The 22,600-nt window shown below is 40.5% G+C and overlaps 1 protein-coding gene across 7 annotated transcripts in view; it reads right to left on the reverse strand.

Annotated features, from left to right (window-relative positions):
• Positions 1-22,600, reverse strand: part of LOC137631761 (DNA-binding protein RFX2-like) — a 375,379-nt gene that overhangs the window by 159,257 nt on the left and 193,522 nt on the right. For all 7 annotated transcript variants that reach the window (XM_068363701.1, XM_068363700.1, XM_068363703.1 and 4 more), the window contains one exon: positions 9,620-9,713. In XM_068363701.1, coding sequence (XP_068219802.1) covers positions 9,620-9,713 — 94 coding nt within the window. The remainder of the gene's footprint in view (positions 1-9,619; positions 9,714-22,600) is intronic.

The raw sequence follows: 22,600 nt of genomic DNA on the forward strand, positions 1-22,600 counted from the left end.
GTGAAAAAAAAATTGACGGGTAGGTTGCTGTTTGCCGCCATGATGTGTTTCGAAATATACGAATTTCCAATTACACGAGGCCTTTCATCGACCAAATTCTCGCATAATTCGGGACCCTACTGTATGACATTACCGTTATTTGTCATATCCGCTGAGTTTGGAACTAACTTAGGGCTTCCTGCCCCCTGCAGGGAATTTGTCGACTTCGACTATAAGGATTCAAAGTTTGCATTTCCGTACGAACAAGAGGGAAACTTCTTCGAGATTACCTGGTTGTTCTTTGGAAATCCTACTAAAATGGTTTCTATTTTAAGGAAAATAAAAAGGCTCTGGAAATCTTTTATTGAAATTCTGAGGATAAAGAAGACGCAGATACATTCTTTTGTTTTCATTTTCATAACCAAAACAAAATATATTAATGTATCGTGAGAAGGAATCTAGCCTGCATATATGAACATCCTGGTATATATATATATATATATACAGTGAACCCTCGTTTATCGCGGTAGATAGGTTCCAGTCGCGGCCGCGATAGGTGAAAATCCGCGAAGTAGTGACACCATATTTACCTATTTATTCAACATGTATATTCAGACTTTTAAAACCTTCCCTTGTACGTAGTACTGTTAACAAACTACCCTTTAATGTACAGAACACTTAATGCATGTACTACAGTACCCTAAACTAAAACAGGCACAAATATTAAAGGTGATTTTATATCATGCATTTCCTAAACATGCTAAAAAGCACGATAAAAAATGGCAACCAATGTTTTGTTTACATTTATCTCTGATCATAATGAAGAAACAAACTGGAGGTAGAGCTTTGCTTATTACCCAGACATATTTCCCGTACTTTTCCCTTAGAACTACATCACATCTTCCTACTTTAGATATATATATATATATATATATATATATATATATATATATATATATATATATATATATATATATATATATATATATATATATATATATATATATATATATATATATATATATATATATATATATATATATATATATATATATATATATATATATATATATATATATATATATATATATATATATATATGTGTGTATGTGTGTGTGTATATATATATATATATATATATATTTATATGTATACACATATACATACCTACATATATACATAAATACATGCATACTTATATATATATATATTACTGTATATATATGGGTTATGGAAAAAATCCGCGAAGTGGTGAATCCGCGATGGTCGAACCGCGAAGTAGCGAGGGTTCACTGTATTTTTAATCTGTAAGGTAAGAATATACATATATTAATTCATGTGTTAAATGCCACTCAATAATGTGAAATTAATTTGATTGGTTTTACTTAGATGTTGGATATGCTTCAACACTGTGTACAAATGTTCACACGGCACTGGTGTTATTGGTTAGATTCTGCACCTATATAGAACAGTCCATAAATCACCATAGTGATTTTTACTAAAAGGTACTACACTCGAGGGTGCTAACACCTATTCACCCGATACACTGTCGAGTCCCAAAACAGCCCACTGTTCATCACAGCACTAGACTGACAGGTTTTATGACACTACCTGCCGCCACCACAGAGTGTTTTATTTCGTGCACTTGCTTCGCATAATGTTTATAGAAGACTCTGGATGATTTCCAGCCCGTATATGAGCGGAGCCTATCAAAGTCCATGCGTTGAAAGAAGTTCAAAGAAGAAGCAACTTTCTTGGATAGTGACCTGCGGGTACTGTCAGGACCCACTCTGGGAATAAAGTAGGTGATTTTCGCCCTCACTTATTCTAGGGATAGGTATGATCCTGAGGTTTCGTCTCGGAAGAGCTGTCCCTCCTTGAAGTCTGAAGTTCTTCAAAGATAGACCTTAAGACACTCTACTAGGCATAGAGAAACATCTTCCTTCAGAGGGCACGTTATCCAAGGATCCCACCTTTTGGTGGGAAGCTCGTTTTTGGCGAGAAAGGTAGGATAAGGGAAAAGGTTCAGTTCTCCCGCTTCTGTGAACTGGATATGGCCTTCATTCCTAGATAAGGCCACTATTTCACTAACTCTAGCCCCTGAGGCTATAGCAAACAGAAATATCACTTTCTGTGTTAGATCCTTTAGGGTGCAATCCTCGTTCATGTTCGAAGCGTAGTGCAAGACTTTGTCCAATGACCACGAAATGGGCTTTGGAGGGGTTGCTGTTTTGAGTCTAGCGCATGCTTTCGGTATCTTATTGAAGATTTCACCTGAAAGGCGTAAAGAAGAGGTCTAGTCAAAGCTGACTTACACGCAATTATTGTGGTGGAAGCCAGGCCTTGTTCGTGTAGGTGGATGAAAAAGGAGAGACAGAAATCTATTGATATTTCTGTCAGTTTCCTTGTTTTCACGAAGGAAATGCCACTTCTTCCAAGACGATTCATATTGTCTCCAAGTTGAATTTGACTTGTATTCTTCTATAGAGTCGATCTTGTCTTTTGAGATCCCAAACCTTTTCTTGGCTGCTAAGGCGAGAAAATCATGAGATGTAGGTTATTGGTTCTCGAGGATGAAGCATAGACAGTCGACTTCTGAACCAGTTGGGATAAAACTGGGTTCGGTAGAGGAAACAGCTTCAGTTTCAATTCTAGAACTAGAGGAAACCAATTGCTTCTGGGCCATTTGGGGGCCACTACTGCTGCTGTTCCTCTGAAGGATCTTAGCTTGTTGAGGACCTTCAGCAGGAGATTGGTTGGTGGGAACAGATAGATTTGATTCCATCTGTTCCAATCGAGAGACAAGGCGCCTGTAGCTTCTGCTTGAGGGTCCTCGTAAAGGGCTACATATCGAGGTAGTTTCTTGTTGTCGCTTGTTGCGAAGAGGTCGATCTGCAGTTCTGGGACTTTTTCCAAGATGAAGGAGAATGAGTCTGTGTCTAGGGACCATTCTGTCTCTATCGGATCTCGCCTGGATAGAGCATCTGCCGTCACATTCCGGAAACCTCCCAGGTGAACTGCTGATAAGTGCCATCTCCTATTCCTTGCCAGGCGGAAGATGGCTAGCATCACGTAATTAATGCGAGGTGATCTCGAGCTTTGTCGGTTTAGACATTTCACTATCACCTCGGTGACCAAGACCACTCTGATGTGGACTGATCTGGGAGGGGATAGTTTCTGCAACGTTAGGAAGACTGCCATAGCCTCCAAAATGTTGATGTGAAAGGTTTTGAACTGGTGCAACCAATTCTCCTGCACTTTCCTTTGTTGGGAATGGCCTCGCCATCCTTCCAGGCAGGCATCTGTGTGTATTACCACCGATGGTTGAGGTGGTTGTAAGGAAATTGTTCGCGTTAGGCTCTTGACTGTTGACCACGGCTCCAGAAGCATGCGCAATCGGGTCCGTGTCAACCTTCTCTTCGAGCGTTTGATGCGTATCTTCTCCAGACTCCTGACGTATCCTTTAACTGCTTTTAGCACTGGGTCTGTCACTGCTGCGAACTGGAGAGAACCCAGTACTCTTTCCTGTTGGCATCTTGAAATCTTCTTGAGTTTCAGTAGTCTCTTGACAGATCCCGCTATCTCTCTCCTCTTCTTCGGTGGAATGGAGAGACGGTGTGACTGTAAGTTCCAATGGATTCCTAACCATTGAAAATCCTGAGCTGGAGAAAGGTGAGACTTCTTGCGGTTGATTTTGAAGACTAGGTGTTCCAGGAACTGGATCACCTTTGTGGCTGCTTGTAGACAGGTTGTCTTGGATGCTGCCAACACCAGCCAATCATCCAGGTATGCCACTACCTGAATTCCTCCTAAGCATAGTTGTTGGACGATTGTATCCACAAGTTTCGTGAATATCCTTGGGGCTATGTTTAGCCCAAAGGGCATAGCTGTGAAGACATACTTCGTCTTCTGTAGCCTGAATCCTAGGTAGGAGGAGAAGGGGCGACTGACTGGTAGGTGCCAGTAAGCATCTGCCAGGTCTATTGAGACTGTGTACGCCCCTTTTGGTAGAAGGTCCTCATGTGTTGTAAGGTAAGCATCTGGAACTTGTTGTTCTCGATGAACTTGTTGAGTGGAGTTTGTCCGAGTCCTTCTTGGGAACACAAATCAGCCTTCCCTGGAATTTAATGGACTTCGCTTTCCTTATTACCTTTATGTTCAAGAATTCTGAGGTATATTCTTCCAATAAGGGGATGGAGTGTTGGAAGAATTGAGGAAAAGGGGGTGGAATTTTGTTCCATTTCCAACCGAGTCCATTCTTGATTAGGCTGTGGGCCAAGGGATCGAAGGTCCAACGATCCCAAAAGTGGAAGAGTCTCCCTCCTACCTGGAGCTTATCATTGCTGAGCAGTTCCTGAGCATCTATTTCCGTGACCACGCCCTACTCTACCCCTTGAGGGGTTTCTTGAGGAACCTCTTTTTGAGCCTCTACCTTTGTGGGGGCGAAAAGTACATGTGTGCCTCTCAAAGCCTGGATTAATACAGGCGATTGAGCTACTAGCAGTTGGAGTACCATCTGGAGGGTGGTTTGCAGCTTAGCTACCATTTGGGGCACTGTGGCCATGGTCACGGTTGGAAGTTGTGCAGGTCTGCGTGGTTTCTTTGTCTTCCTGTTTTTAGGTTGGGGACCAGCATCTGAGGATGATTTCCTCTTGGAAGACATGTCCCACTTTTGGAGAAGGTTCCTTTTCTCTGTGGCAGCTTTGGCAATAACCTCCTGAACCAAATTTTGTGGAAAAAGGGCCTTGCCCCAGATACATGAGGTGATCAGCTTCCTGGGTTCGTGTTTGACCATTGCTGCGGCAAATACATGCTCTCTACAGGCCCTCCTGGACCTGACGAAGGCATACAAGTCCTTCACAAGGGTACCCATGTGAGACTTGGCTAAGACCATGTACATGTCTGGGGCATTGGTAAGGCCTGCACACATTTCCATGCAGTTCTGAAGAGACAAAGAAGTGGCTAGTCTCTCTTGTCTCCTGTTCCCTTCTCAAAAGATGCTCCAGCAGTTTTGGAAGGTTCTCATTGAACTGCTGACCTGCTATCTCCAGATCCAGTTTAGAGACGGAGAAGGTTAGATGAACCTTGTTCCACTTCTCCTCGCAGGTAGGCATGGCTAGAGATAATGGTCTACATTCTTCTAGCACTGGGCATGGTTTGCCCGCATCGACTGCTCTCATGACACAGTCAAGAGCTTTTGCCGAGAAGGGGAAAGCTCTGGAGGAAGGAGCAATGAAGGTAGGATGCCTCTTGCTCAATGCTGAGACTTTGGAGTAGGTGTATCCGGCTCCCTTTAAGGTCTTGGACAGAGTAGCCTGTGCCTTGTCATGCTCAAAGACGATGACTTCCTTCGGTTCCGTCCCCTCACGGGATGCTGGTTCATCCCGCAGTCTCACGTAAAAATCTGGGTATGCCGAAAGGCTAGGCCAGAATTGAAGATCTTCAAGGGGTTTGACCCCCAACTTCTCGGAGATATAGAGCTTCCCATTCATCATGGGCATATGCTCCGTGTACCTCCAGGGGTTGGTTTCGGAGCAGTGAGGTAAATCAGATACTCTAAGAGGCTTAGTAAAGCCTCTGGAAACGCCAGAGCATCTCCCTTCTCTTACCTCTTTCTTCGTCTCTTTGAGATCTTGCTTAATCTCCTGCTGTTCCTTCCGGAACACTGCCATCATTTGCTGAATCGACTCTAGCAGCGCTTCGTTCCTGCCAATCAGCGCATCCGGATGGGGAGTTGGGGCTGAAGAGGTTGACGGCACAGGTTGATATGCCGTCACGGAAAACTGAGGGTCCTCAGTTATCGTCGACACGGATCCATCTTCCTCCGTAGGTGGTTAAACCACATCTTCTTCAGGGTCTTCTTGTAGAAGGTCCTTTTCGGTGTCGGTAGACACCTCCGACATCCGTTCCTGGTGGATGTCCATGCCTTCCAGTGCCTTATTAATATCTGCATCCACTGTCAGTTGGATGAAGGGAGGCTTGACCTGTGCTTGGGGTACAACTGCGCTGGATTGGGCCTTAGGGAACAGAAGGCACCTCAAAGCTTCATTAGGTAGGTAAGGTCCCGGAGAGTTCTTCTGGAACCCTCTTACCCACCTCCGAAGAGTTTCTCTTGCTGTATCCCTTGACTCTGTAGTGTCAGGGATATCTTCTCCAAATCCTTCGGTCATCAGGGCCGAGCAGATGGAGCAACCCTTCAGGTCTCAATACCTTAGGGATCCACATACGATGCAGCAGGGGGCATGAGACCTGCACATCGTATGCCCACAAAAGTCCTTACTCTTGTGGTTGCAGAACATGACTGCACACTTCACCGTTGGCTCCTCCTGTAAGGAAAGAAAAGGTGAAATGAGTATAGGGTTATTCATATCATCGATATAAATGCATACATGAAATAGTATTGCTTAATATTATATTTAAAAGCTTAGGATAGTAAGCTAGAAAGGAAATAGGAAAGACACATAGTATCTGTGTTTCCTTTCCAGGCAATTGCTGTGACCTCCGTCAATATTAATATTCAAATTTCCCTATGAGGGAAAATACAGAGTGGAATAACTCCCGTACGTAGAGCTGGAGTCAGTGAATATTTACACTAACTCCTCCACTTGTAGAATATTAATACTGAACGGTGATTTATAAGTGTCCCGATGATCCAAGGATTCATCAGGGTGTTGAAGGAATACTTCACCTCAACATTTTATACGGTCCCAACAATAGACTAGGAAAGGATACACAGAGTATGTTAGAATACTTGTACTACTGTATCATTGTATACTGTACTTTTCTAACTACTTTATTATTATACTGCACATATAATGGCTATTGTATTGTCATACACTGTAGTTTTACCGGTATACTACCGGGGTTAGGCTAGTGCCTGGCAGCACTAACTGGTAGGGAGAGAGAAAGAATGGAAAGGAAGATTCCGTATTATTATAGTTTAGTACAATAATTGAAAGTGTAGGGGGCTACTGCTGCCTACTGCCTCCTTCCCCGAATGAAAGTTCTAATGGAAGGGGAGGAATGCATTTGATTCTAGCTTCCATTCAGCCACAATTTTTGCTGCCGGCTTTACTGCCGGTTGCAAGGTATGCGGATGGCAGTCCAAGAGAGGATTGAAGAATTTTCAACAGTATAATGTGTTTCCCAATGGTAGCCATCAGGGCCGGCTCAGCCTTTCCCCCCTGAGCATTCGCTTCCTTTAGTGAAGGACATAAGGGGGAGCTGATCGAGGCGGTAACTTAACCGCCGCTTGTAGGAACCCGGCCGATAACTCAGTCACCCCGCCAAGCGGGTATGATTGTAGAATACCGGCCAAAGGAATATTGTGACGACTAGGCCGACACTAAAGGACAGAAGGGGGAGGGAAAAGGGTCTTATAATTTACAGGGAAGAAAGGCGACAGCAAGTATGCCGTCAACTTTCGGCTGTAAATCAAGGAAGCATGGCTTCCTGTATCGACACCGTCGTGGGTGGCAGGGGAATAAGAGTTCCCCTGTCGGCGACATTGTCGGTTATAAGACATGTCTTAAAGTCTACAAGGGAGAAAGGCAGCGGAAAGTATGCCGCCTACTTTCGGTTGTAAACTAAGGAATCATAGCTTCCTTTACCGACAACGTAATGGGTGGCAGAGGAATCACGATTTCCCTATCGGTGACATTGTCGGCTGCAAGACAATACACCCTGAGTTACTGTCATATTTCAAAGCCGAGATACTCGGCGGCAAAGAAGATCAACGGTAAAAAACTATCCAAGTCAAGCCGGAGTTAACTACTCGTTAGCGATGACGGAAGATGGGGTTGCCGCTTGGGATGGCGGCGCTCAGAGGGGGAAGAAGGGTTTATCCTCTTTTCTCTAAAAGAGAAGCGTATCGAATTATACCAATAATTCTAGGGGATATATATATCCCCAACCGAATTAATAGAAACGATACAAGAGGTTAAACAATTGGGATTAACATTACTAACATATACCTAACTCGAGTGGGGACTGCGGCTACAAGTAATACCACAGGGGTCCTATCGTATACGAGAGAAACGTTATATTTGGAAGAGGAAATATTATATATATATATGCAATCTTCACTAGTATAATTTTGCCTAACTAGCTAGAAAAGTTCTTTATAGCTAAATACCAGGAAAGTCGCACTACTAACTAAATAATTGCATTTATGACGTGCGACAGCGGTCTTAAAATGGCCACCTCCGGAGATGGCTGTGCTCCACTTAACACATCTAAATAATGTTAATTTAACTGGAGAAGGGAGCTGTAAATTATACACAGGAAAGATTAAATACTCAACTTTCCAGAGGCTGAAGATGCTGGATATTGCATGATAATATTCCAGAAAACAGTAAGAACACAGAGAGAAACGTGGGAGCGCACTTAGCTTAAATGCTACGGTTCAAAGGAATGATGGGCCGTAGTAGTACAGGGAGGGGGTCCAGGTACCTTGACAACGGATCCCCTTCGTTCGCCACTCTTCCCCCTCAAAGAGTTAAATCTATCCGGGGTTTGCTATGTGTCGTATCTTCCCCCTCCAAAGAGTATATTAAGGATACTCGCCAGGAGTTAGAATTCTGGAGACCTATGGTTAATTCTCTGGGAGTATCACTGCAGCAAAATATCCCTTAGAAAGCTACCTAAAGGAACCTTCCATCAGGACGACATGGCAGAGCCCAAAAATGTAACTTGTAATGTCTCTTACTCTGGCTGGATAAGAGCTGAAGCCAAAGGATCTGTATCACTGTGTAAAATTTTGGGATAACTAATCGGGATAACTAATCACGATTGGTGATAACACATCTACAAAATCATCATACTGAAAAACACGACAGTCATCCTTTGATATAAGTTTCAGGAAACTCCTATAAAAAAAGGGTCTGAAAAGGAAAGATCAGTATTGGAATAAAAGGCTTCTGCTTCTTGCTCTCAGCAGAGAAAGAAGTATCGATTACCACGACACCCATAACACAATGGATGAGGTCTATCTCCAATCGATTCATGAAGGTGCCACAAGGACAATCTTCAAGACTGGAGCAGGTTCTTATATTAACTTAAGATACACTTATAATCACAAATGCACTGTAAAAGAAAGAGCATAAAGCGAAGCATAGCAGACACCGGTCAAAGACAGACATCCTACTGGAATGATGACCAGGAGAAAGATGATACAAGTCCCACTGACTAAGCCCCTCCTACACAGTGTGGCTGATTCTGGAAACCATACAGAATCCCACAATTTTCTTAATTCGGCATCAATGACCTTAGATGCCAGGATGCCAGATAACTCATAATCAATCAATCTATCAATTCTTAATTCTGGCCGTAGCAAAACAGCAACGGAGTAAACCTATCTAAATGACGAGGGTTTGTATTTTGTATAGTAACAAACATCCTTTTCAGCTAAACCGTAATGCATCAATATATTTTTTAATTCCAAATAATATCATACTGTTTGTATTAATTATATTTGTTAATACCAGTAATATTACAATACCATAAATACAAAATGTCCAAGGAGTACCTGATGCACGTACAGTATATTCATGAATTATTATAAGGGAACTGTATTTAGAATGAAACATAAAATTACACTGAAAATAAAAAGATCAATAAAAACTGTACATATTAGACTGACCTGAGAGTATGACACAGGGGTAGTAGATCCAGGCTGGTAGTACGTGGTGGCCGTGTACATGGTAGTATCACCAACTGTGTAGACGGGATAAGCCCTGTTTTTCAAAGAAGATTTAAATTTAACTAAAAGATTATCAACTAATACCAAACTGCACTTGAATAAATAAATAATACATTACATAAAAATCAACAATTAAAAGTAAACTTTAAAGCAATTAATTTCAACACTGACTATTTTTCCAAAAAGTAACAGCACTTTCTGATGAATACAGTATATCCTCATAATGATACATCGAAATTGATTAGCAAACATTTCTTTATAAAACTTAATTATGTACTTCATCACATGGTGATGGTATTAACCCCCCAATCTCCCTAACAATTTCATGAACTGCATCAAGCAGACACCCCTCGAATAATACCCTTAAACACATTAATAATACAACCTTTAAATAATGAACATAACCATTGGCAGAATAAAAGAATAATAAAAAATACTACAATGACTTAAAATCTGCCTTATAGTAAGGCTACTAAGATTTCAATCACCATAAAAGCATCAGAAATAAAATAAGAACTTAACAAGTCACCAGGAAATCTTAACGAGTACATCATTAAGATTTCCTAATGACAAATTTTCATTAATCACTGTAATGTTAAATTTTCTTTAAAATTTACAAATTCATTGGGAATATAAGCTTGAATATTTCTACATTAACTAAAACATAAAATAACTTTAATCAACAGCTATAATCCAAATTTTATGTTGAAAAATATAAAAGTTTTTCTTAATACCATCAACTGGAAATGCCTTATATGTAGTCCACATTTGGTTTTGTACAGTACAGTATTCGATTAACAACTCAAAAATACAACAGCTTCTCTCCAACAATCAGTATTTTATGTTTTACGGCATTGTCTTAGAGGTACGACAAAACGGAGAGTACACCTGCTAGCAGAGTCACTGGTTAGTGCAAGTGTGCTAGATGACGATCGTCCAAATGACAATTAATCATAATAATTTCTAACATACAGTACTCTGTCAGACTATATCATATTGACCAAGCCTTAGAATTTGGAACTTTTAATATTTTTATTGCCTAATACTTATTTATGTTCTAAATCATATGTATGCACAGTATACAGTACACTACTGCAATCCATTGAGATCCATTGAGAGAGAGAGAGAGAGAGAGAGAGAGAGAGAGAGAGAGAGAGAGAGAGAGAGAGAGAGAGAGAGACTCAATAAGGTAACTCTCACTCAACCCAAGGTGAAATTGCAGGTGTTTGAAAGAGGTACAGTATTATTTTTCTTCAAAATTTCAGGAATTCTTATATCCCTGCATCGACCTAATCTATTTACTGAAAATAACCATAGTAAATAATAAAGGCCATTGCTTTCATATTGGTAAGAATTGTGAATTGAAACATGAAAATTTGAAGCTAAAAGCATTACATGATATATAATGCTAACTTTTTTAATCTATCCTTCAATGCTTTGGTGATGCTCTGAAAAAATGCTTAGTACAGTATTTATTTTCCCCAGTGTAACAGTTCCTCCTTTACTTAAACCAGATGGCTGTTACTAACTCTCTAAAGGTAAAGGCAACCATTTTGGTTTGTGTGTTTGACAGTAAGCAGAGTAATGAGAAACTCAATCTTCCTCATTCCTGTTTTCCTGAGGCTCAACTAACTAGTTTAGCATTTTGTTCTCATGAAATTAGATCACTCTTACTGGACATTGAAACTTACAGAAGAGTAGACTCAAACAGTATTTTCCTTGGTTTTTTATAAAAACTGCTTATTTCTTAGCTTCTAAGCTAAGAAAGAGGTTCTTTTTTACTTGATGGAAAATTGGTAATGTTATTCCATTAGGTGAATGAATTTGTGGTAGCTCTAGTCCTTCTGATCATTGCAAAATTTCAACAGGCATATGGCTCTAATAAAGTAATGAGACACTCATGTTGCCATTGGTACAAAATGTACGGCCTACTCCCATTCCAAATTATAAGGAGAATTTTTATATCATTATGTAGAGAAAAAGGACAATAAATATATAAGGAAGAAATGCATATAACTAAAATACATTACAAGTACACTAGAGGCATTGTCTCGACCCTGAAAGTTTTGGACCAGTACCTGAACAAAATGAGCAGCAGTTCCCTTACTCGTCAAATCCCAAATTGTATATAAATTGAACTTTTAAAAGTAAGTATAACATTACAAAAATGAGCTCTGAGGGACAATAGCGGTTATATTCTGTATTCACAATACTGTAGTTCCCATCAGCAACTACTCTATGTAGTCTTTTAGTTAAAAATCAATGCTTTATTTTTTGCTGTTTTTCAGAAATTTCCAGATTCTAAGTATATATTTCATAATCAATAAATTTATGGCATCACAAACAATGCTCTCAATAATAAAGATGCAAAAAGTGATTCCTATACAGTACTCTACTGCTCTGATAAGAATAGTAGTACAGTATAAAAAAAAAATCTGGACAGATTTTCAAAGTGCTGTGCTGTACATTAAATCTAAACCTATTTTTACCTCCATGTGGCAAGGGCACTAATTTACTCTATTAAGAGCAGTATTTAAATTTTCATTCCCCAGTCAAATACATATAATGTCAACTATATCATTTTACAATACATAGAATGATCTTGCTTAATAATATCTTTTCTTGAAATTCCCTGTACAAAACAGGAAATAAATGCCTTTCCATAACTACTAAAACTTTTGACAGCATGTTTTTCATTGACTATCCATTCACCTTATATACTTTAACTATATTAGGGAGTCTTTAAAGAATGGCAGGTCCAGCCATTTACAATTTATTTCAAAATGTATACACAATAGAATGAAGATTATTTGTGATTCTTGGGAGGAAGAAATCTCTGCCCCATGACTAAACAATTTTTAAATGACAATGGATCCTATTCTGCCAATTACCAACATATGTTTTCCCATTAAGATATCAAAACTACAAATTTTTAATTCAATTTGTATTCTACCTAGCTATACAAATCTGAGTCATTCATATGGGTTTACTCTCAAGTCAATTTACTAATGCTAAAAAAAAGTGACTAGCTGGTAACTATATAATAGGTTACTAGGCAACTCCAAAGCTAGATAGCATCACGAGCCACTACGCGGCAGATTCACTCTACTCATGGTCAAGAATTACAGGGGGATGAGGTGGGGCCTTTGGATAAATGAATCAGTTTTGTATAGATAGGAAAAATACAAATTGCACAATTTGTAGTTTATTCCTATGCAGATACAAAATTCTGAGTCATTTATATGGGGAGTCTTTCTTAGGAAAGAGGAAATCTGTTAAGAATGGGTCTACATATACCTCTCTATCATGCTAGGTAAGCACTAAAATCTTATGTGAGCATAAAGGTATATATACATACATGACTATAAAAATGAGAAAACTTGGCTGGCTCGTAATGAGGCAAGGTCGCATTGTCAAAGCATAACTAAGTCACTGGCCCAAATAGAGTTTTATTCCTTTGTAGGCATCAAAAAACTAATTCTAGATATATATCACAATATAAAGTAAAGATTTGTTATTCTTACCTGCTCTAATGTATTTCCAGTGAGAATATTCCTGGTTCCACTGGCTGGAGCAAACTTGTTCACTTTCATACCCTTTAAATTCAGGGAATAACTGATGCTGTGACAAAAGGTTAAGAGTCATGTAAGAGCTTAGCCCATATTAGTTACTGAGCTGCAACAATAGGGCCTAAGGAGAAAGCATCTAGGGATCGATGGGTACAGTCTTTCAGGTAGTGGCTTGTGAAGGAGGTCTGTCTCTTCCAGACCCCTGCACTAAGGACTTTGGCAATTGAGTGGTTCTTGCGGAACACCAAGGTTGCGGCAAGGCCAAAAACGTAATGAGCTCTAAAATGGGAGGGGAGGCAGGAGCTAGTGGTGCTTCTCCTGGAGCTTTATAGGCTTTAAGAATAACCTCCCAAAACTAAAAAGAGAATGTGTTCTTAGAAATTTTCTTGGTGCATCCAGTATTTAAGAAGTGGTTAGGGACCTTCGGTCGCTGTGAAGCCATTCCCTTAAAGTATTTCCCAACCACTCTTACAGGACATAGTAACAGATTATCAGGATCATTAGTTACCCCTCTCGAAAAAAGATCTTAAAAGTGTCAAATCTAACATCATTAATAGCTGGATTCTGTGTTTTTGCCAAAAACTCAGAAACAATAGAGATAGAGTTATTTCCACCCCTTGGAATGTGAAACTGGGTATGATAAGTCATATAACTCACTCACTATATGGCCAGACATTAGGGCAAGGAGAAAAACTGTAAGGTTGAATCCCATTCTAAAATTCCCATAAGGAGGAGAGGTTGACTCCCTTCAGCTTAAAGACCTGACTCAAGCCTGAGCAATAGTCTTTCATCGCTATGACTGAGAGAAATTTCTTTTTCCTTAGGAACAACAAAAAGTCTGCTATCAGGAGAATAATGGCTTTGAGTGAAGCAATATTCCCCTACGACACCAATCAAAGAAAGTTGACCACTTGGCTTGATAAACTGTTGCAGAGGACTTTTGAGGTACCAAGAAAGCTGTTTGCCCGTCGGTCTTGAAAAGCCTCTCTTTAGGAGATGGTGCTGGATAACCTCCAACTAGATAACAGCGGACTGCCTCGCAGTACTTTCTGATGTGAGGTTAATGAAGTATGTTTGGCCAAGCTGAAAGTTCTCCTGGAACTTCCACAAGAAGATCCAGCAGGGCAGGATATCACTCCACTTACTTACCTTGGGGCGACTAGCGTTACTCTAACGTGTCGAGACAGACAGATTTTGTTCAGCACCTGATGTATCAGGCAGAATGGTAGAAAGGCGTAAATGTCCAGCCCATCCAAAAGGAGCTGGCAAACATCCTCCATCACAGCTGTTAAAGCGAGCGGCGAATGTGTCTTGAGTCGGGGAACCCCACACAGTCAAAAGAAACATTGCTGCTAGAGTAAGCAAAGACCATTTGGAACCAACTGTCGTCCCCAGTCAACTCAGATGTTCTGCAATTATGTTCCTCTTCCCGGGGATAAAGCAAGCTGAGAGATCGTACTGACTTGAGCCCAATGATGGATTCGCATTGCTAGTTGACAGAGCAGATGGGATATTGAGCCCCTTTGCTTGTTGATGTAAGTCACTACTGTGAAGTTGTCATTCATCAACACCAGAGTGACCTTTGAGGGTTTACGATAAGTGGAGTAACGCCAAGTACGCTGCTTTCATTTCCAACTAATTGATGTGGAGGGTCCTGTCTTACTGTGACTATTGACCTGAGATCTGCTTCCTCTGAAAATGTTCATCCCACCCTTGGCAAGAAGCATCTGAGAAGAGTAGAAACAACAGAGGCAAAACCAGCAAGGGACTGCCTGCTAACAGGTACTCTAGTTTCAACCACCACCGAAGACCTGTCACTACTTCACAGGCATCGCCACTAAGGCTGCAAGAGCGTCTGATGTTTGTGACCACTGGCTCTTCAGAGCCCATTGCATTGAGCAAAGGTGCATCTTTCCGAAAGGGACTAGCTTCTCCAAGGAAGTAAAATGGCCTAGAAGTCTCTGCCAAGAATGGGCTGAAAAAGATTGCCTTCCGGAAAAGGGCTCTAAAACGTTTTTCAATCTTGTTACCCTGTCTACGGATGGAAATTATCTGACTTGGACCGAATCCATTTCCATACCAAAGTATCTGATGGGCTGTTGAGGTACAAGGCTGAACTTCTTGAGGTTTAGCTGGATCCCTAATGCCTTGCAAAAGTTGAGGAGATCTCTGAGATACAGGAACTGCGGTTGAGACTCTGCTAAAAGAAGCCAATCGTCAAGATATCTTAGGAGTCTGATGCACATGTCAAGACGTACCAAGACTAAGGCAAAGATCATGGTGAAGACCCAAGGTGCTGGAGAAAGGCTAAAGCAGAGCACTTTGAAGTGATAAATCTTGTCCTTCAAGGGGAATATCAGGTACTTACTAATCTAGGATGAATTGGAACCGTTCATGTCTTTCAGGTCTATGATCAGCAAGAAGTCATTCTTCCTGGTGGACTGAATGACTATGGTCAGGGTCTTCATGTTGAACCTTGCTTGCTGAACAAACAAGTTCAAGTGGGAGAGATTTTTAACATGTCTCCAGCCACCTCCCCCCCACTGCCTTCAGCTTCTCGACTAAGATGAGGTGGCTGAAGAACCCCAGAGATCTGACTGAAACCTCCTCGGACACTTCTGCTTCTAGGAGATATCTTGGAGATCCTCACAAATGATATGGTTAAACTGTCTGAGTCAGAGCTAATGGGGGCAGACAGTCTAAGAATGGGATCCAATACCCTAACCAAAGGCATTCTACTATTCAGGGATTGGCCTTAAAGAACTGAGGCCTGTCCCAATGGCTCTGTAGGCAATCCTCCACTGGTGATCAAGTTAGGGGACATGACCTCCCTAAAGATAGCCCCTGCGACCTCGACTTCTTCATCCAGAGGGGTGTCCTCTCTGATGAAGGTGGAGTGTGGTCTTGCTTCCTGGGTTACTGAAAGTCCACAGGAGGCAAGAGCCTTCGTTGCTGATTGTTCGGTTTGAACGGGGAATATCTTGGCGGTTCCTAGGTGCCGCAGCTCTCCTCATGAAAGAAGACTGATTAGACATTTTTGCCTTCATCGCCATAGCGACTTTAATAGGAAGAAAGTTTGGGAAAATCCACCACATTAAAGTTTCGTAGGAATATCTGGGAGATAACTTTTTGGTACATCTAGCCAAAATAGTATCTCTGCACTTGAGAATGCAGTTATCACTATGGAAAACCATATGAAGAAAAAAAAGATCCTCCTTGACAGTTCCTTGAACTGTTTGACCACATCTAACTCTTTCCTGTTTTCACTAACTGCTAAGCGAGAAATTGCCCCCAACCAATGATCCAACTATAAGAGGCCTGGATGGCTTACATGGCAACTACTTTCATGTTTACCCTCTGAGTACTAGTTTTCACTAACTGCTAAGCGAGAAATTGCCCCCAACCAATGATCCAACTATAAGAGGCCTGGATGGCTTACATGGCAACTACTTTCATGTTTACCCTCTGAGTACTAGTGCAGGAACATTGGAATCTATTGGGAGAGGACTCAGAAGAGCCTCAGAGTCCATATAGAAGTTCATCTGAACTTCACCTATCACAAATGTGCTAGCGGAGGTAGTTTTGAAGATCTACTGGACCTAAGGAAGTTCTCGGCTGCCAAGACTTGTTCATTAAAAAGATCAAAGACCCAAGGTGCCCTGGATTTGATTGGACAAAGCCACACAGAAGCAGTGTCTAGGATCCAGAGACTTGGGAAAAATGCCATCAATGGCAAAGCACCTACTCATAACTTGGGCACATGGCGGAACCTCCAGGCTATCTAAAAAAAACGGATGTCTCATAATCTTGAGGAAGTGCGAAGTCTCTGACCCAGACTTTGGAACCTCAAAGCCCGCTCCCACTCCTGCAAATACATCCATGATGATAAGGGCAGGATCATATTCTGTTGGTTCCTGTTTAGGATTACGAAGGGGTTCCTTGTTAAGAACTACTGTACGTTGGACTTAATTCTCCCATGTAGATCCTTGCGTTCCCGATCATCACGAGAACGTAAGTGAAAGGCACAGCAAAGGATCGGAAGAAGTCATGATTGCTTCTGTGGTAGAATTCTCTACTCTCATAAGAGGGAGAGTAAAAAGCAAAGGATTCTCTTTTAGAGCATGATCATTGTGAGGAAAAAGATCATCCAGGGGAAAACCAATTGGAATGCCTCATATGGTATAATATTGGGTTTGTTTTTGTTTTGTTTCTCAGACAAATTAGGTTCTAAAGAGGGCTGATCCTGTGAGGAAGAAGGATTTGATAGTCAACCGAAGTTGACGGAAGAGTACGATCAACACTAACCTAACATCTGTACATCTATGTGCTTGAGGAGCTGCACAATCATGTGTATCACGTTGGTGAGACAAAATGGTTTCATAGTATGTATGTGTAGAAGAACAATCACTCATTGAGATGGCGGTGCGTTCAGTGACATCAGCTCGCACAATCATGGCGAAATGTTCGAAAACATTTGTATACACTGAGATACTGTTACAGTACACTCATAGCCGAAACACGAAGATTCAATGTGTCAGAGGATATGGTAATGACTTTGGCATTCTGAAACGTATGATTGGAAGGGAATGACACGATCGTACGTTGACAGATTGGCCAAACCTGCAAAGTTTCAGTCGTAGGCACTACAGAGGATGTCCAAATGACTTCAGCTAAAGCTAAGAGAGAATTCTGTGGTAAACCTGGACAATTCATGCGAAGAGTACAATCCAGAGGACCCATAGACGTACGCACACGCACCAAACCAGTCCCGTATAACAAGAAGGGGAAAGGTATGAACCTTCCAAAAGGGTTGCTTCAGTACAGGGGGCAAATGGCAGTCTTAACTCGTTTTCTCGGTAGAGAACAAAGCAAGACTTTCATCACTTTCATTGGAGATACCTCCTAAAGTGAGAAGTCACTTTTTTGCAGAAAATCTGAAATAAAGGACTCACCACTAAGTACATTAGTTAGAGGTGATAGGAAGCTATGTAGATCTGAGTAGTCAGGAACTAAAGATCCAAGGACTGAGTCTTGCACAATGAGTGCAGGGGCCGAAGCCACAGGATTAGTCTCGTGTAGCGATTCCTAATCACTATGCCCTACGGGTGATAACACATTAACAAAAGTATCACTAACTTGTAATGCAGTACTGTAAAATCACAGCAGCCATCCTCGGTTACCAGAGTCACAGACGGTCCCAATAAAGGAGGATCAGGGTGGGGATAATCGTGCACTGTAGGAAGGGGCTTACACTTCTTAACTTTCTAAGGAAGAAGAAGAGGAGGGGGATCTATCCCTACTGGCTTGTTTCTCACAATGGGCATATTTCTCCCACTGGGAGGATGGCCACTTCCTACAAAAAATCACGAGAGGATTCATAGGAACGCAGCTTACCACTGCAATTCGGGCAGAGATGTGGGTCAACTTCGACCAGGATCATGAAGGTACCCTAAGGTGGGCATTCACGACTGAGGCAAGTCTACATAAAACTGGTAACACCATGCATAATGCAAAACACAATAAGGAACTAGTAAATGAAACATTGAAAGGGTAATCCAGTGTGAAGTTGTCGTGATTGTAAAGTAGAAAAGACGATATCGTTCTCTTAACACAACAAGAAGACTGAATTTGCCTTTTAGTAGCTTGTGATACTCCCCAGCCTTGGAGTTGCCTAGCAACTTATTATATAGTTACTAGTTAAGCACCTTTTTTTCTGGTCATAATAAATCGACTAGGGAGTAAACCCACATAAATGACTCGGAAGTTTGTATCTGTGTAGGAATAAAGACGATTTCATAAAGGGCGTTACAACCAGGTTGCCTTCTCTCACTGTTCCCGTATCTTTCTGGTCAACCAAAAATAATACATAATGGATATATTACCATCAGCACTACTCATAAAACAAAAGTTAGAATTCTCACCAAAATACTAAATTCAACCACAATCAATTAATTTGACCATTTCTATATTAACAAATATAGCTCGACTTACCTTACTTGTACAATATTCATGCAAACACAATGTTGTTAAGAGAAAGATGTTACTGCTGAGAGGAATCCAGAGTAATAAAAGGCCCTGCTACAGGATCTTGAGGTTCTGGAACATCAATGATCATGGGCTTTCACTCACCAAACTCCAAGAAATCACAATCATCAACCTTAAGCTCAGGGTCACTGAGCTCCACACGGTGAGATTCTGGATCTTGTAACTTTGGTGGCAATGGAGGAAGTGGAGGGTTCATTATTGGCAAGGAAAGGTTAGAACAAATATAACTCACTGACTTTAAGCACTTTTCCTAAGGCGATCATAGGTTGTGACCTGTTTAATACAGGCAGCTATTTTTGCTGGGACTTTGCTCTACAAAACGTAGTGCTGCACAATTTTGGAGCTGTTAAAATGAGCCTAACAACCAACTGAAAGGCATTCTTATATACCTCTAGCATTGTCTTGCTGTTCCTCCACAGTATTTAATGCCTCGGTGTTGGTGACACAGCAGAGAATCTGCTTATCTGTTAAACCAAGACAACTGGTACATTATCATCCTATCATATTCACTCAACATCCTACTCTGTGAGTCAGATAAAGAAAATGGTACCTTAAACCATAAGCATAATGTTCTTGAATTTAATTGATGAACTAACCAACAAGCCACCATGTCTTTCTTGATACAACAATCCATGTCAGAGCATCCATGTAAATTGCATATTTTTTTACTGAAATCACACTACAATTTATAAAAAGAAAAAGAAAGGTAGGAATTCAATAATTTACGGGTAATGGTGAACATCAATCATTATTATATTTTTTCATCGGTCTTGATCCACTGGTTCTCTGTTGTTAAAATAAAAATGTTGGTATCTATAGATCCACTGGACAAAGGATCAAATCAACACTTGGAGTGTGCAAGATTATTCTCCTCCAGTTAATCTAAGCTGCAAGCAGTGTGTTTTTAACCAAACCACATATGACGATAAATGAAGAGGAAATCAATTCTGCCATACATAGTCCTTTTAAATTCTAGTAATTGTACTTATAACCAAAAATCAACCTATCTTGACTATGATCACCAATTGGTAAGATCATAAGATGGGTTGTCTATGATACTGTAGTTTTGTTACTAACACACAAATTTCATACTTTCAAATATCGAATTCACTCTGCCTCAGAGTTAGATATTCTTGTAAGTGTTTCTACCTAGGCCAGGACTGGAACCTACACAAGAGTTGAAACAAAACTGGCAGTAGACCAACTCAAGCATCAAGAGAGATAAAAGTTGTTCTGACTTAACAGTGAGTATTAGGCTAATTGCACTTGAAATGAAAATCTATCCATTTCCACAATGATAACCATCTGGTATGTTTGTAACTAGTGATTGTTTATGATAGTTTTGTCATTAACACACGTGACTTTATACTTTCTAATGTTAATCCACAATTAGTTTTAAAATTAAATTTCTTTTCCTCAGAACTACATACCCTGAGGGGAAACATTTTAAGATAAGTGTTTCTGTACAAGCAAGGACTTGAACCCACTTCTCAAGAATCAAAACAAAACTACTGACATTGAACTCTTAACTCAGGTAGATGTTAAAATAAATAAAGGAGTAAAATCCCCTTTAAAGCATCAAATTCAAGAAGGAGGGAAAGAACATGTTCTGTAGTAAAACTGACCTGGCAGTAGAGGTTTTGTAATGCCATCATTCGTTTTTGTCATGTTAGAGCTTCTCATAACCTGTCTTAATACGGGTAACAGGTGGAAAGGCACAGAACTTTATGTTCGACCACTTCTGAAGCAATGCGTCTACTACCTATGCCACAGGATCTGAGGCAGATGAGCAAAATATCGCCTCCTCCTCCTGTTTGAGAAAGTGGTAAGCATATCTATGCATGACCACCCTCAATCTTACTGTAATCCAAAACACACTTGAAGTTGAAGTAACTACTCTATGGGTAACAGTTTGTTTCAACTGATCAGCTGATCAACTAGACTGTTCTTTTTACCTGAAGTGAGTCAACAATGTGATGTGCCTAGCCTCTGTCCAGCAAAGCAGCTCCTAAGTCACAAGGAAGAGACTCCTAAACTTGCTTCTTGATGCAAGAAAATACAGTGGTGTTGTCTGCACAAAAATTTATTGTTTATCCCTTCATTGGCTATTGACTTGACTGTATTGGAGCCTTTAAAAAGCAAACAATTTTGGGATGATTGGATTATAACTTTTAGGCCAGAAGCAAGGCACTGAGACAGGTGAGGTTATTCAGCACTATAATATATTTTTCATCATCATCATCATCATCTCCTCCTTCGCCTATTGACGCAAAGTACCTCGGTTAGATTTCGCCAGTCGTCTCTGTCTTGAGCTTTTAATTTAATACTTCTCCATTCATCATCTACTTCGCACTTTATAATCCTTAGCCATGTAGGCCTGGGTCTTCCGATTCTCTAGTGCCTTGTGGAGCCCAGCTGAACGTTTGATGAACTAACCTCTCTTGGGGAGTGGGAAGAGCATGCACAAACCATCTCCATCTACCCCTCATCATGATCTCATCCACATATGGCACTTGAGTAATCTCTCTTATAGTTTTATTTCTCATCCTGTCCTGTCATTTAACTCACAATATCCTTCTGATGGCTTTATTCTCAAATCTACTATTCCTATTGGAGATTGTTTCATGGTAATACCATGACTCATGCCCATAGAGTAATACCGATCTCACTAAACTGATATATAGTCTGATTTTTATATGAAATTTTAGGCAATTTGATTTCCCAATTTTACTTAACGTAGCCATTGTCTGATTTGCTTTTTTCAATCTTTCACTAAACTCTAATTCTAAAGACCCTGTATTGGAGATCATAGTTCCTAAATACTTAAATGATTCTACCTCATTAATCCTTTCTTCCTCCAATGATATTTTATCTTCCATTGCATACTCCGTTCTCATCATCTCTGTCTTTCTTCTATTCATCTTCAGCCCAACCTCACGTGATATTTCATGCATTCTGGTAAGAAAGCATTGCAAATCCTGTGGTGTTCTGCTAACAAGGACAGCATCATCAGCATACTCTAGGTCTGCTAAATTCCTATCACCAATCCAGTCCACTCCTTCTCCACCATCTCTGACTGTTCTACATATTACAAAGTCTATGAGGAGGATAACCAACATAGGTGAGAACACATCTAGATTGGTAAATATATATAAATTAATTTTAAACTTTTGGTTGCTTAAAAAAACTTATGTATCCATGGGTTAGCATTAGCCCATATGATTTTATTTTTTACATTACCGGCAAGGTGGGAAGACAACTCTCATGCCCTTTTCTTGAAATGTGACCTAATGAATTGCTCCCTACT

Source organism: Palaemon carinicauda, chromosome 40 (assembly GCF_036898095.1).
Source record: "Palaemon carinicauda isolate YSFRI2023 chromosome 40, ASM3689809v2, whole genome shotgun sequence".
Lineage (NCBI taxonomy): Eukaryota > Metazoa > Arthropoda > Malacostraca > Decapoda > Palaemonidae > Palaemon > Palaemon carinicauda.